Genomic DNA, 16,577 nt, shown 5'->3' on the forward strand with positions numbered 1-16,577 from the left:
TGTTTTAGTAGCAATAAACAAAAAAACTATGTCAATTGGACATGCTTTGATACTATATATGCCCTTGAAATTTTACTAGAAAACATTTTTGTTCGCTTTGGGGATTCTATTCCGTATATCGTCAGATTATCGGAATTCCAATGGGGACTAACTGTGCACCACTTATTGCGGACCTGTTTTTGTATTGCTATGAGTTACAATTTATGACAAAAATAAGCAAAGACCCATCGAAACAACATCTGATAAACAAATTTAATAATACTTTTAGATATTTGGATGATATTTTGGCTCTCAATAATGACGACTTCAGTATGTATATTAAAGAAACTTATCCTGTTGAACTTACTTTAAATAAAGCTAATACAAACAATGACCACTGCCCTTTCCTCGATCTTGATATCTATATCACTAACGGAAAGCTGAATACAAAAATTTATGATAAAAGAGATGATTTTTCATTTCCTATCGTTAATTATCCATTTTTAGATGGACGTTCCCTTGTCACCATCTTACAGTGTTTATACATCTCAACTTGTACGATTCGCTCGTGTATGTAACAATGTTTTAGATTTTAACGAGAGAAATTTATGTATTACTGAAAAATTATTACACCAGGCTAGGGTTTTCGATATCACAAACTAGTCAAAACATTTACTAAATTTTATCATCGGTATAAGGACATCATTCGTAAATACAGCTCAACATGCAGACTTCTTATACGTTCAGGTATTTCACATCCAATTTTTTATGGAAATATTCTTTATAAAGCACAAAGATGTCAGTATTCACCTCAAAAACTAACAAAACCTTTGAATAGATTTATTAAGAAAGGATATAATTACGATACTGTTGTCAGGTCATTAAAGATTGCATATTTTGGCGTTAATATTGATTCACTTATAGGGTCTTTGCATCGGAACTAAACACATTTATTCAAAAACCAGTTGTTGGCATGACACGGGACATACTCGCAAATGGTGTCGAGGGAGAGCCGAAAATTGAGTTCCTGAAATTTTCATCCCAAACGGGAATCGAACCAGGAACCTTTGTGTTAGTAGTCCGATGCACTAACCACTACACCACGGCTCTCATAGTTAAGCAATGAGGTATATAATTGCATCAGGTGGGCTGAAAAAAATGAATGAATGTAAATTATAGGCTATTATACTACATAATTAAGTAGTTGCATACACAGATTGGGGATTTCCTTCACATATGGGTCCAATCAGAAGTCAAAATTGTGGTCTCCTCACCTGACGGCTCCAATCAAAGTAGGGGGAAAATCAGTTTTATGTAAACAAAAATATCTTGAGATTTTGATGGTGAGGATAGGTGCGGACAAGGCTCTAATTCATTGAATATAATTTATCTCTTGGTTTTTGCCTAAAATTTTTGTCTGCTATTAGCAGGATTCTAAAGGAGAGGATAAGATTTGTACCAGAGCATCACATTTTTTGCCTTTATTTGCAATGCAATTATAAACTTTAAAATCTCCATGCTGGACAGACACCCAAATTTAAAGGTTTTCTATATATTCACATTAGCACGCAAGCATCTTAGTTACTCGAAATCATATATTTTATTTGTATAATTATAAGCTTGAAAGATTTTTCAAGAAAATTAAATTATAAATCCATCCATGAAATTCTAAAGTTATTATAAAATAACTGGTTTCTGCCACCTTAGCATTTCAAATAAATGTTAGTTGTTATCTCCCTTTGGCCAATGTTTGTAAATTATACAAAATTGTATATTTTGACGTGCATAATACGCCTATAAAACCAATTAATTTTGTCATTGTAAAATTGTGTGTGTCTCCTTTTCTCCACTTGATTCAAATGTATTCTAAAATAGAGTGTTGTACGACAGAGAGAGTTTTCACTTATAATATTTGAAAATATTAAAAGGGTAACTCAAAAAACGTACCCATTCTAATATAAAATTCACTGAAATTTAGTACCTATAGTTATATAAATATTTAAAAGAATTACCTATACATATAAATATTTATATACATATAAATATTTAAGAAAGAATTACCTACACTTATATACAATATTTAAATTGTGACCGATGCTAATCAAGCACTAAATCTATAGCATCACTCATAATTCATAAATATACAGCTACCTTTAATAGTGGAGTGACAAATCAGGAAAAGTCGCTTAGTTAAGGAGTTTAATGGACCGAAATACCTCACGGCTGAAAATGCACATGAAGATAGAGTTAACATTATACTTTCATTTTAGCCCTGTCGTAGAGTTTTCCCACTGTGCAGTTTTTTGTAAAATTGCGATAAAGTGTGACTTTCCGATTTTTTCCTTTTTCATTTTCAAAAACGGGACCGTTTATAAATAATTCCCGAATGAAGATATCATCACAAAAGTTGTTATCAGATGAAAGAGTAATGTATCAGCTTTATTTTGATTTCAAACGTTCTGATCATATGAACATATAAATTAAGTGAATTGGACGATTTTCAAATGTTTATCTCATTTTTTACAATATTACCGTCTGACAAAGTATATAACATTTCTTATATATATCACCAGTGGTACATTTTCACAAAATATAGTATAATAATCAATATGCAAGAAGTTTTAATACCTAAAATTTCGAAAAAGCATGCAAATAACGTGTTCGGTCCGTTTTATAATACTCATCATATAGCAGTTTTACTATTCGATTTCCAGCTCAATAAGTTTTGTTGCTTTCCCTTTTCTTATTTTCCCCTGACTTCTCGTGATTTGCTGTGTTTTTACAGAAAATTAAACTTTATTTTCATATGTAATAAGACATAATTATATCAATGTCTGTGTCTAGTTTTTGACTGAGTATACTGATTTCATGTGTTAGTGTTTTTATGTGTTTTATTTCTTGTTGATTTTGTTGAATAAACTAATCTTTAACCACATCGGTAAACCCCCGAAATAATCCGGAAAATAATGGACACGAGTTTGCTCACTAAGTTCCAAAAAAAGGAGTAGGCTTCAGAGTAATTGGGAATTATGCGTTATTTGCTAAATATCTACTAATGAAAATTTGTCAAATGCAACAGAAAAAGGGAAAACTATTCTTTAAGACGCAATACATAAATGACAGGTTACAGGGTTGAGGGTTGGACCTATGCGGTCGTATACTTCTGCGCTTGGAGAACCAGTTAATTATATATATGAGACCAATAGTGTAATATTCATTCCTGTGGAAATAATATTCCAGAATATTGTTTTCCTTTTGGAACTTATATTATGAAGGAACTTCTATTCCGTGACATGTTTACCGCGCCTTTATGATGAATTTGAGTCAACGAAAGTGATTCCATTAGAACAAATAAAATATCATAGGTCGTGTTATAAAGCCTATACAAATAGAAAACACTTGAAAAAATTCAAATAGGAAAAGATCAATGCTCAACATCCAGTGCAAACCATACTGTGTTTGAATCGACTTGCGTTAAAACACGCTCAACGGTATTACAATTAGACTGGTCCAAATGTTTATTCTGTAGACAAAAGTCTTACAAGCGAGATAAGCAATTACAGCGAGTCAAGTCTTTTGAACGTGCTGATAATATATATTAAATGCCGCAAAAGACAAGTATCCAATTGTAAGTTTACTCTCTATGAAGAACTTCAAGGACAAAGCACTTTATCATTTAACATGCATCGCTAACTACATGCTGAACTGGAAAAGGGAACCTGCTGATGATGCTTCAAATGAGTTGGAGCATGACATTTGTTCAAGAACCAGTACTTTAAAAGCGGAATAAAAAATTTCTGAGATGAAAAAACAGTTTTGAAAAGGTTCCATACATCAAAAAGATCAGACCCTTCATGATACGGCAAAAAATTTGAAACGCAGTTAACAATCTTTCAAAATTTTGGCTGAAGTTTCTATCCCTACGGCTTTGCAATTTATACATACCTCTTTTATAAACTTTCTGCCAGATTAATATATGACAACTATTTTCATATGGAGAAGGATTACAATTCATTCCCAGGTGATACAGTACGGAAATGTATTACTTTAGCCGAGTGTGTGATATCTCTGCATACAAACCAGTTCACCCCTTTTAGTTTTAACATTGGCTCTTCAGTTGCATCATGAATATGGTTCGAAAAAACTTATTGAAACTTTACATTCACATGGCTTTTGTGCGTCTTACACTGAGGTTAGACAATTTTTGATTAGTTCAGCAAACCATGAAATTATAAGATTCCAAAATTGAACATACATCCCCAATGACATATGTCCTAAAATGTCAGATGGAGACTTCATTCAAGAAGGATCTGATAATGTGGATATCAATGCAGAAACTATTGATGATAAAAACACATTCCATTCTATGGCTCGCGCAGATGTTCAAGTTGTGAATAATCCGACTTTTCAGACAGACTTAGCTAACGTCAAAATAACCCGCGGTCAAGAAAGATCCCTTGCTCTGAATGAAAAGACTTCTGCTCCCGTGTCATGGTTGCCTTTCTTTAAGCCAAAAGAAAGATGCGACCCACCTAGATGTACTGAGCCATGCATACAGCCAAATTAAATCATGTACAGCCAATAAATCTGACGTGTCTGATATGGCTTGGGTATTGCTCCGATCACTTACACGCGACTTTGTTGAAATACCTGGGTTTCAAAATGATAAAAAAAAAAAAAAAAACTTTTTTGGACAGCCTTCAACAAAAGACTTTCCGACCGAAAAGCAAATCATGTCGTCGTTGCATATCCCCTAATCATAGACGCAAAACCTGCTAACATGGCGACAGTGTATACGACAATGCTGAAATGTCTAGAAATGTCAAAGGTCGTAGGTCAGAATAGCCCAGTACAGACATTCGACCAACAGCTTTATGCCATAGCCCAACAAGTAAAGTGGTATATGCCTAAGATTTTTCACCCGCACGTTGTGAGATTATGTGGATTCCACATGGTTTCGTGTTATATTTCAGCAATAGACTAAATATGGGCATCAGCTGGGCTTTGGGATTTATTATTCAATGCAGGTGCATATGCAGGATGTACTGTAGATCAGATTCTCCAAGGCAAGCAGTTTAATCGTGGAGTTAGAACTTACACATTAGCGTATGAAACAGTGATGGCACTATGGTTCAAGAAATTTTGTCAATGGTGTTCAAGACAACGAAAAAATGCTAACATAGACAAAAAGTTCTGGCAAACAATGTTTTCTTGTCATGATGCATTCAGTGACCTTAATACAAACGTAGTAGATCTCCCTGAATGTATGTTAGTTTTTTCTTCAAATCATCGGACGTGAATAATAATATTAAATGTTACTGATATATACAAATATCTTCATTTTTATCCAAATTTCTGTGAATCGGTATTCTAGATATATATTGTGCTTTAAAACAGTTAAAGTCAAAAGTCTACTACTGTTTTGTATTGTTTTATAAAAAGGGGGACGCAAATCGTCATGCATTTTCAAATTTTATTACTCTTGCACTGGTTGACCTATTGTCATAAATAAAACTTCATATACTATCGTGTTTATGCTGACATTTATTCATCAAGACTATTTTAATAGTTTCAACATAATTTTTAATTTAAAAAAGTAGTGATGAATGTCATCATGTTTTCATTGAATCATGGACCGCGTGTAAACTTTACAGTACTAACTTCTCATTTATTCTTTATGTTATCTTAACAAAACTTTCCCCAAAATATCTTTATATATTGTAATACATTATTGCAAAGCTGAATATTAAATATGAATATTTTTTATCAATAATTTTTGTAAATAAAGATAAACTTTATTATTTTCTTCCATGTTGGTTGCGGGGGTCAACAGTACTAATCTTTGTCAATCTGGCATAAATATTAAAAGCTGAATTTGTACAGCATCCCCACAGCTTGCTTCCATTGCAATTTTTCTCAGTTATCATGAGGGACTACCGAGAAATTGTCAAAAATGTAAAAAAAAAAATCAATTTTTTAAAATCCCCCCTTTTTACCTTTGATCGCATTTATCACAAATCTGCACCAGTTTGGCATTCTATGACATGCCTTAATCGAAGGGTATTATATTTATCTTCAAATTAAGACCAAAATTAGCCGTGAGGTATTTCGGTCCATTAAATTTTTAAATTTACCTTACTTGTCACCGTACTATAAGTTATCATGTATGAATTTACATTGTTTGGTGCACATATATTTTTTTTGATATATATACGCATTGGATGTTGGATTAATAATGTTAGATTCTTATAAGCATGTTTATATATGATATGTAGAACATACACCAATTTAATATACAGTTGTCAAACGTAAATGCATCGTAATATCGGATGTAATTTTTACAATAACATCTCGCAAAATTATGACCCATCGCTGTATAACTCAATTAATCTTTGTTAAATGAATGATCTGTGTCATGTGTGTCGGCCCGGCATCAAACATAAACTATCGAGAAAAGAAGTTTGAAAACTTTTACATAGACAAGCTGACATTAAAACAAGTGATAACAGAACATCTCGCGAAGTGCAGATCCAAGAGTGTTTATAAGGGTGTTATGAACGGATGGACCGACAGACAGGTAGACGGATTAAAGGAAGCATTGTGTTACTATCTGACTAATTAACTATGAAGCATCACTTGGGAAAGATAAATACTCTGAAAAAAAAAGAAAATTGTCGCGGGTAGAGAAAAGGAATGAAAAACTTTTCACTTGAATGACTTTTAAGTACCGAAAACGTTTGTGGTAAATTACTTTTTATATAAATGTGTTATTTTCTAATTCTAGTTCATATTTTGCTTTCGTTCAGTTGAAAGAATGTCCATGTTTTTGATAAGGTATCGAGCAACCTTTTGACTTTTAGGGGAGGGAATACTTCGATAAATTTGTTTTATTGCTGTTCAGCGAAAATTTGATTAAACCTTTTTTCTCGCTTGCCCACACGATTTATTTTTGTATTCCGAATCATCTTATTTTCAGGCCATTTTATTTTTTCTGCCTTTTCATATTGAAAATGCTCATCCGAAATTTGTTTCACCATAAATTCGAGTCCTACTTGTTTATTTAAATGTTGACATAAGCCCCCTCTCAAAAAATAAATGGTTGTTGCCTAAGGTTCAATCAAATAAATGTGATTTACCATTAAAAAAAAGAACCTTTTGTTGAACGCATAAGCTTGTTAAATTTGTTATTTAGGCACCGATCATTTAACCACAGGGGTTTGTTACTATTTGCCGGGTTAACTATCCATGGGAACCCAAAAAAAAAATTTAATTCTCGTGATTTTGTAGGAGTTTCCATGGATAGTTAACCCGGCAAATAGTAACAAATCCCTGTGACATGACTATGGGAACTACAAGGTAGTCATTGAAATTTGATGCTACAGTAGTAAAGGTGCTAGTTTGAAACAACAAAAAATTATAGATGACAAGAGTTTTTAATATTTGACACACTGATGGGACAAGAAAATCATATATCAGAGATGTTTTTAGCTTTTTTGTATTCAAAATTGAACCAAACTGACTGCTGAACAGCAAATAATGATTTCAACTTTGTTTTGCTTCTATTAATGTTTGAGTCACCCTAAAAAAAATAGAATTAAATTATTTGTCCAAATTATATAGCTTAAATGCTCCTTCAAATTTGTAACATTTGATTTGTCTGCAAAGTTTTTATCGATTGCATGTGCACTGAAATTGCAGTACCCTCTATACACTGACTTATAATTATAGCCTAATTCTTTGTTTACAACTGTTATTTGGACTTATAATGCTTTAGTAAACCTACCGGAAACAGACGAGAAAACTAACCAATATCATGATAATTTCTAATTTTTTACGCGGTGCAACTATTTCATCATTAACTCTCTATTACCTAAATGTTTCAGGAAAATGAAGAATGAGCATTAGAATTGAACATACAGCTGTGTGAATTTCATTTAACAGGTCGGGACCTTATATGGAAATGCATAACTTAGCATACTTATGTTCTCGCACATGTAATTGTTTATTTACATGTGACGCAATTTATTTTTACCTAGGTTTTTGACCAATCAATAAATGAGTCACAATGCATGATGGACTACTACGTGTTTACAATCAACCAAGAACACGTGTTATTTACTGAAATACAACACATTTTTTCGTGCAATGCGGGATTCACAATTTCGCTTAGTTTTTCATTTTGTGTATCCTCATTTATAGTTCGTGATATAAAGTATTACTTCCATGCTCAGATTAACGAAGAGTTGTTTCTATGTGAAGAAAAAAGGGTTTGAATTACCCGATATATAGCCATTAACATGTTTGATGATGGCACAGAGATTTCATGTATTTGTCCACCAGAAGCAACGAAACAACAGCGAAAAAACACAATTACCCATGAGACAAACTTACTGGTGTAAAGTAAGCCGTCGATAACAGCCGGTGCTGATATTCAAGAGTACAGCAATGTTCGTATAGATAACTAAAGGCAAATGTGGGATCCTTGAATTTTGTGTTCGTAAAAAAGGCGAAGAAATATTTACATACATGGCAGTGTTTACAAAATTTATAAGTATTTTTGTTGGTCACATTTTAGTATATGGGACTTCCAAACTGTTCCCTTTTTTTTAAGGTAGTGAAGTCAGCAACTGTAGTTTCGATTCAGTTTGTTCGTTTTTTAACGGGCTCGGACATTTGCCAAACTGAATAAAATCATTACAGCTGATTTCTTAAACCTGCAAAGTAAAACTTTGGTTGGCTTGCTTGCTTTGTTTGTATAGTTGTTTATACAAGCTTTGAAAATAAGATTGACATCTTTAAACAATATATATATATATATATAGGCATAGTTTAACTTGTATATTTTATATTTTGTACAATATACAAACAATCAAGCAAGCTAACCAAAGTTTTGTTCCACATGCATAAGAAATAAGCTGTAATGATTTTATCAATATGTATGTGCGACAAGGTGGAAAATTTGATATGTTTTGTGAAAATTGCAGCGTTGGATCTATAATAAAAAAAGAAGATGTGGTATGATTGCCAATGAGACAGCTGTCCACAAGAGACCAAAATGACACAGAAATTAACATTTATAGATCACCGTACGGCCTTCGACAATGAGCAAAGCCCATACCGCATAGTCAGCTATAAAAGTCCCCGATATGACAATGTAAAACAATTCAAACGAGAAAACTAACGGCCTTAATTATATAAAAAAAAATGAACGAAAAACAAATATGTAACACATAAACAAACGACAACCATTGAAATACAGGCTCCTATACAATATATTTTTTTTTTGATGGGATAGATTTCTTGTCCTTTTATATATTTATTTGGGCTGGTTTTTTTTTTTTTGGTTTTTTTTTGTTTGGATTGTTTTACACAAGTATTTGAGTCATTAATAGCTTACTTTTCAGAATTGGACCTATGACTGCTTACTTTACTAGATTATGTCTTTGTTGGAAAGATGTCTCATTTGGCACTCATACCTCATCTTCTTATTTCTATATACAAAGCACGTTTTAGAAAAAAATTAATAGGTAATATGGCACCCACTATGATCCAGAGACTTTTAATATTGGAGATATTTTACATATGTCAACAGGACAGCAGCCGAACGATAAAAAAACCTCTGAGGTATATTTTGTGATAAAATTAGCAACAAACGGATATTATCGATGGATGAATTTAAACTATATAAAATGTATTGAGCTATATACCGTACCCGCTCAGTGGCGGATCCAGGGGGTGGGGGTTCCGGGGGATGAACCCCCTTTTTTTGGACGATCAGTGAATTTGGATGGGGACATGTAGTTGGAACCTCTCCTCTTTTGTCCAGGGTTAGGACCTCCCTTTTTAAAATGGCTGGACCCGCCCCTGCCGCTTTCATAACACTTCTTTTTAGCATACTGAATATTATGATGTTCTTACTATTAGTTCAGGTCCTGATAAAAAAAAATACACATTCAGTACAGAAAGAAGTGTTTCAATGAAAATTTCGTGTTTTTCTAGGCAGAAATGATTTTGCAATGACATTATACAGGTTTAACAGAAAAAATGTGTTGTATTTCAGTAAATAACACGTGTTCTTGGTTGATTGTAAACACGTAGTAGTCCATCATGCATTGTGACTCATTTATTGATTGGTCAAAAACCTAGGTAAAAATAAATTACGTCACATGTAAATAAACAATTACATGTGCGAGAACATAAGTATGCTAATTTATGCATTTCCATATAAGGTAGTGGTCCCGACCTGTTTAAAAGAGCTCAAATTATTTTTTTACTGGTCAGTGGTCACTTCATTGGATATTTCACTGTGTCATGTCGTGAAATTAATGCAGGTTCAATTTATAACAATGCACAAAACTGGTTCAACTACTTTTGCAAGGCGAAAAAGAAAGTCGAATCGTGAAGCCAATAAACAATATTTTTTTTAATCTGAGCATGCAAATTGAAGATTACGTTATATATTTTACATTAAATGTATTTGCAGAATAAAAACTTTGGTAATGAGAGTCCCAGACAATATAATTAATTGACTGTTTTCCCACTAATTCCACGTGTTTTAAGTAGTAGTTTACTCGTAGTAGCCCACAATGCATTGTAGTTCATTTAGTCGATTGGTCAGTTTTTCAAGGCCATATTGGCCTTGTTTTTTGGAAATTACTATGCAAATATATTCTGACGTCAGAAAATCTAGAGTTCTCGACCTGTTTAAGTTAAAAGATTATTATATTAAAATATATATATATTTGGATAAAAATATGTACCCGTACTCAGGTATAATATACTATAGAAATTGCATGCACAGGACACCTTGATATAGTTTATGAATTTTATTAGCTTTATACAACAATTGATTAATACATATTCTTAGTGTAAATATGGAGACATTGTGTAACAGTGCATTTCTTTCTTATTGAAGATATTTTATTTGCTGTGGTTTTCAAAAGAAGAAATTTCAACTCGATCACTTGACAACCCTTAAACCTTTCAACTTTTTTTAAATGTAGTGTAAATATGTGTCATGGTTTTTTTTTTTTACAAAAACATAATCCAATTCTAGCAATTTGAGAACAAATAATAAATATTTAAATCTGTCTATAAAAGTACAATTATGACCAATCAATACCACATTTACAGTTGTATTTGTATGCTTAGGTTGATAGATTTTTAAAGTTATCACCTGGATCAAGTATAGACAAGTTCTTATTTACTTCCTTGTTGATTGGTCTCTACGGAAAAATGTAGAAATGTTATTCACAAAGAGCTGATCAGATATTTGTCAAGAAAAGACGTATGGAGGAAAAGTCACCATTTTCAATTGGCAGTTTAAATATTTTGATTTACAAAATAATGATATAAAAATCTTCTTTTAACACACACCAGACATTTTGTTGAAAAGGGAAGGTCACATTAACAACAAGAAACAAAGAATACATGTATCACCTGTAATAAGGGGACGACAATGTAATTCTGAAGAGGGGATATGGGATAGTTGATGTAGCCAGAATATATAGGCAAACAGAATTTTTATATTCACTAAGACCAGGATCAAAATATTTATGTTCTGCTCGTTCAAAAAGTGACATCAATAATGCCTCCTCTCTCATAGTCAAATTATTATCCTCTTGCGTAATTGAATGATCACCTTTTTATAAGAAAATATATACACATGTTGGTACAATATGGACAACTACACATGATGGAAAACTATCCTATCAAGTGTGATAACTTTTTGTAAAACAAATTCAATACTTATTGTTACAATACTAAAACAAAAGGTCAGTCTCGTAACACCCATTGAAAGTATCAAATAAAACGGTCAATTCAACACAATCAAGGAAATGTAACAACAAATAATCCTTCTAAGTACGAAAGGTCTTGCCATACCGAGTCTCAGTGTCCCAGAGGTCTATCTCAAATCTTAACTTTCTAGTATTATCAGTTTTTCTGCCCGAGGTCTTTGTTATATCCAACCACTCATAATATAGATTTGTTACAAATAGACAGATTGGACCCCTACCACATATATTTCATAGCATCGATGGTTAAGTGTTGTAAGAGGTTTAACTAGTGTATCACTAGCCTGTTGATATGGAAGTCTTTAGTTTGAAACCAGTTTGTGGCTGGTGATCTAGATTCCACTCTTAATTGGATGGTCAGTATTCCTGTTGAATGCCATGGTTCTCCTCAGACACTTTGGCTACCTCCAACAATATACACTGACGGCTGAGAATAGCACAATAGTGCTGAAAGTGGCGTAAACACCAATCAATCACTCAATTGTATACCTTACAACCTGAGGCGAGGGGAATAAAATAAACTCAGAAAAAATAAAAATAGCATAAAAATATGTCTGGTCCCTCTTCACGAATGTGACCTACCGAGTTAGACTATTTATCGGATTTTTAATAACATAAGAATAACGCCGGGTACCACATGTGGAGCAGGATCTGCTTACATGTACCCGTCCGGAGCACATAAGATCACCCCTAGTTTTTGGTGGGGTTCGTGTTGCTTAGTCTTCAGTTTTCTGTTGTGTCTTCTGTACTATTATTTGTCAGCTGTTTGTCTTTTTATTTTTAGCCATGGCGTTGTCAGCTTATTTTCAGTCCATGAGTTTGACTGTCTCTCTTTTCAATGCAGGTAGTACGGATCTCAAATTTATTTTAAATAAACAATGTAAAGCAGTAATTTTGTATTTTCATTTTTATCAAAAAGGAAGAGAGGTAGAAATTGTGATGGTTTTTTGCAATGTGGCTGATTTGCTCTTTTTGTCAGGATATTGATCTCCAAGGGATATTTCAAAACTTTTTTGTATAAAATCCTTTGAGAGGTTCCTACCTACATCTGGAGAGTTGATACCAAATTTTAATATCCTATGGCATACAATCTATCTCATGATGCACTGATATAAAAATACAAGCAACAACAATTTGCCTGCATTATATAAATATCAATTATTCATAAAAAAAAATTTTCACTGATTCACTTTTGAATTTAAATATCTTTGATGTATTTGTAGAGGCTATTTTAAATCAAGATGGCGTTTTCCCAATCCTTAAGACGAGCACAAATACCTAAACCGTGTGAGTTGTGTGAAACTGATACAAACATTAAATGGAAATGTGTACAATGCAATACACTTATGTGCGAGAAATGTAAGAAAATTCATTTGAAAGTTCTCACACATGACATTGTTGATGTCAAAAGTTCAGAAGCAAAACAAGAAGTTGAATACACAATTATAACTGACAATATTCCATGCCAGATTCACAAGAGGAAGTTGAATTGCATGTTTTGCAGAACATGTGATTACTTAGTGTGTCCAGAATGTATAACTGATTCACACAAAAAACATGACCTGGATTCGATTGATAAAGTCTGCAGTGAAAAAAAGAGTGAACTTAAAGAACTAGAATCTCAGTTTTCTAACAAATTCGCACTTGGTAAAATTGAAAGCAGCAAAGTTAAGAATTTTAAAACCAAATATGAACAAGTTTACACAGAATCTGTTCAGAAAATTGATCAACAAGAAAAGTTGGTCTTAGATGAAGTCAGAAAATATGCTCAAGAACTTAGAGAACAACTTAAAGATGAAAGACAAAGAATAGAAAAATCTGTTACAGAAAAAGAGAAGAATATTGAGGAAGTGAAAGAATATTTACTTAATTAGCAAAGCATTATACAAGAAATATTAGAATCAAACCAAGCAGGTCAGGTGTTCAGTGCTTATCAAGAATTCAGCGAAAAGGACATTCAAAATGCATCTTTTAAGGCCTTACCTGAGGACACAACAGATTTCATTCCTGCTAAGGACAATTTGAAGAACATTTCCAACTTATTTGGGTCACTTCAAAAAACAAAGCTACCAACGGGATTGCTACATGTGAATTTAGACGTTATCAAGAGTTACACTACAGATCAGAACATTGTGAATAGAGTGTTAATGATGGATAACAAGACAGCTTGGATTTCCAATCATAAGACTCTACTCTGCATAAAATTAACATTGATGACACAATAAAAACTGTAAAACATATTTCAGTTCAGGTCTACGACATGTCATTAACAGATAATAATGATGTTCTCCTGTCTTTGTATGACGATGTCAGTCTGTTAACAACAAAGACAGGAGAAATCAAACCTTTCCTATATTTATCACCATTGTATCCACTTAGTATACATGTCACTCAACATAATGAGATTATAGTGGGTGTTAAGGATGGAAGTAAGCCATTCAACATAACAGAAAAAAGTTGTAGGAAAGTTATAATCTTTGAAATGGATGGAAAACCAAAACAATCATATGAGTATGATAAACATAAACTGAGATTATTTACTATCCCTTATAGAATAACAACCAATGTTAACAATGACATTCTGGTTATAGACAAAACTTCTAGTAAAAATGGGAGGATGGTGGTTCTTAACAGGGAGGGACAGGTTAAGTGGACTTATCAGGGACATTCTCAGGTCAATTCAGGGGATAACCTATTTCATCCTTCAGATATATTAATAACATCAGTAGGTCATGTCATCGTGAGTGATTTTAACAACTCTGCCTTACATGTCTTGTCAGCGGAGGGAGATGTACTGGCATGTAAGGTAATGGGAGATCAGGGGATTATATATCCAGTGTCACTGGATATTGATACAAAAGGACAGTTATGGGTGGGATGTTATTCTGGGTATACTCATAGGACAGATGCAAAACTACATGTAGTCAAGATGTCTTTTTAATCCAATATAAATATTTAGATATCATAAATAAATAAAATATTGTCTTACTTAGCATTTATATTGTATCTATAAATAAGGAACTTAAAATCATTTACTGAAAGCTAAGGAAATGATTGAATGGAAAAAGCGGCGTTTTGCATTTGCGCCGATCTGCATTTCATTTGCGCCGATTTTTTCTTTCATTTGCGCCGATTTTTCTTTTCATTTGCGCCGATTTTTTTACAGGTAAATAACAGGTAAATTACAGGTGAAATGATATAAGAGGATGTGGTATGAGAGCCAATGAGACACCTCTCCATCCCAGTAATGTTATTTTCATTTATCATTAAAGACTTCTTCCGTTAGCCAGTTGTACATGTGTTATGAATTGTCAATCAAAACATGTATATAACTGTTGTCTCCTGCTTAAAATCAAGAAGTAAAAAACCTAAGATAAAAGAACTTTGTTTATACTAAAATGACGAATTAAAAATATATGTAGCAGCATTTAAATCCATAAAAACGGAATCCATTCAAATCATAAATCTGTTCTTGCCGAGTATGTATAGGCAACACATCTAATGTATTCCTTTCTTATGATTTCGTCTCTATTTCTTCTATATTTGGCAAAATTGTCGATAACGAAGGTCTCTTTTCTTTGTCTGGCATACGTACTTGTGGGGACATTTCTAGAGTTTGCATTTTCTCACAAGGAAGCTATTAAACCAAGAGTTCCAAATGGTGAAGTTGAAAAAATCCCTTCTTTAATTTATGGACGCCATCACGAATTGGTTGACCGTTATGGAATGTGTACTTGTACGTTGTCTAAGAATGTATGACATTTGCCATCAGAAAGAGCGTCAGACAATGTCAAACGTGAAGCAGTCATCGATTTCATTTAGAGAAAGGAACCGTAACCCGAAACATTGGGATAGCCATTTACCAATTGCAATGTCACTTGATTTGTCTGTATACTCTGTGCTCAGCCAATGTAAAAGTATGAACTTACCTGTAACTTACCTGTAAATCCAATTAAGAAAAAATATAAAATCGGCGCAAATGAAAAAATGAAATCGGCGCAAATGAAAGAATGAAAATTTTCAAAATCGGCGCAAATGTCATACGCCCGGAAAAAGAAGAAGTGAGGAAGTAACTAAGTTTTGCAATCATCCTGCATCATATGTGTATTGAGATGGAAATCTTGTGATATGTTAAGTTCATAAGGATCAGGCGAGTAATTATCATTAAAGACAGTCAATTTACAGTTACGGGTGGAGAGCGATTTTGTTAGATGTGATACAATGATGTTAGACTTTATGTTATACATCAGGTTCATCTAGGGTCTTTTAATCAACATTAGATAAATAAGGTTGTACCTATCACTAAAGGGAGATAACTCTGTAAAAGTCAGCTAAGCGTTTAAATCACGTTGTTTTGCTTAGGAAATAATAAGCTTCTCAATGATCAAAATTGGTGTTTGTCATACCGTTATATAACCAACGAATTTTGTTCTGATAAAGTGGGTGGTACTTTGAAATTTTATATTTTTGTCAATGGATCAAAGCAAACATTTTGTCAAAATTGATGAAAATTAAACAAGCCAAATTAATACTTTAATACTTTTCAATCCAAGACTTTTGTACTTTATATATATGTTTATGTAGGAAAATACAGGAATTTATGAATTTTATTCAAATATATATTCCTAATTTTATGAAAGACCAGAATTCCAGTAGGTGATATGTGCCATGTGAAGAAGGGTATGTTGACTCTTACAGAGCAACTGAGATCAACCTTGGTTTTAAGTAGGGTTCGTGCTCGTCAGTGTTTAGTTTTCTCTGTCGTGTTTTGTGTACATTACATATTGTAGTTTGTCTATTGGT

General features: G+C 32.9%; 1 protein-coding gene across 1 annotated transcript in view; it reads left to right on the forward strand.

Annotated features, from left to right (window-relative positions):
• LOC143065498 (uncharacterized) overlaps positions 1–14,715 on the forward strand; it is a 40,136-nt gene extending 25,421 nt beyond the window's left edge. The window contains exon 2 of the mRNA XM_076239192.1: positions 12,998–14,715. Coding sequence (XP_076095307.1) covers positions 14,035–14,715 — 681 coding nt within the window. The 5' untranslated portion in view covers positions 12,998–14,034. The remainder of the gene's footprint in view (positions 1–12,997) is intronic.
• The last annotated feature ends 1,862 nt before the right edge of the window (positions 14,716–16,577 follow it).

This window comes from Mytilus galloprovincialis, chromosome 1 (genome assembly GCF_965363235.1).
Source record: "Mytilus galloprovincialis chromosome 1, xbMytGall1.hap1.1, whole genome shotgun sequence".
NCBI lineage: Eukaryota > Metazoa > Mollusca > Bivalvia > Mytilida > Mytilidae > Mytilus > Mytilus galloprovincialis.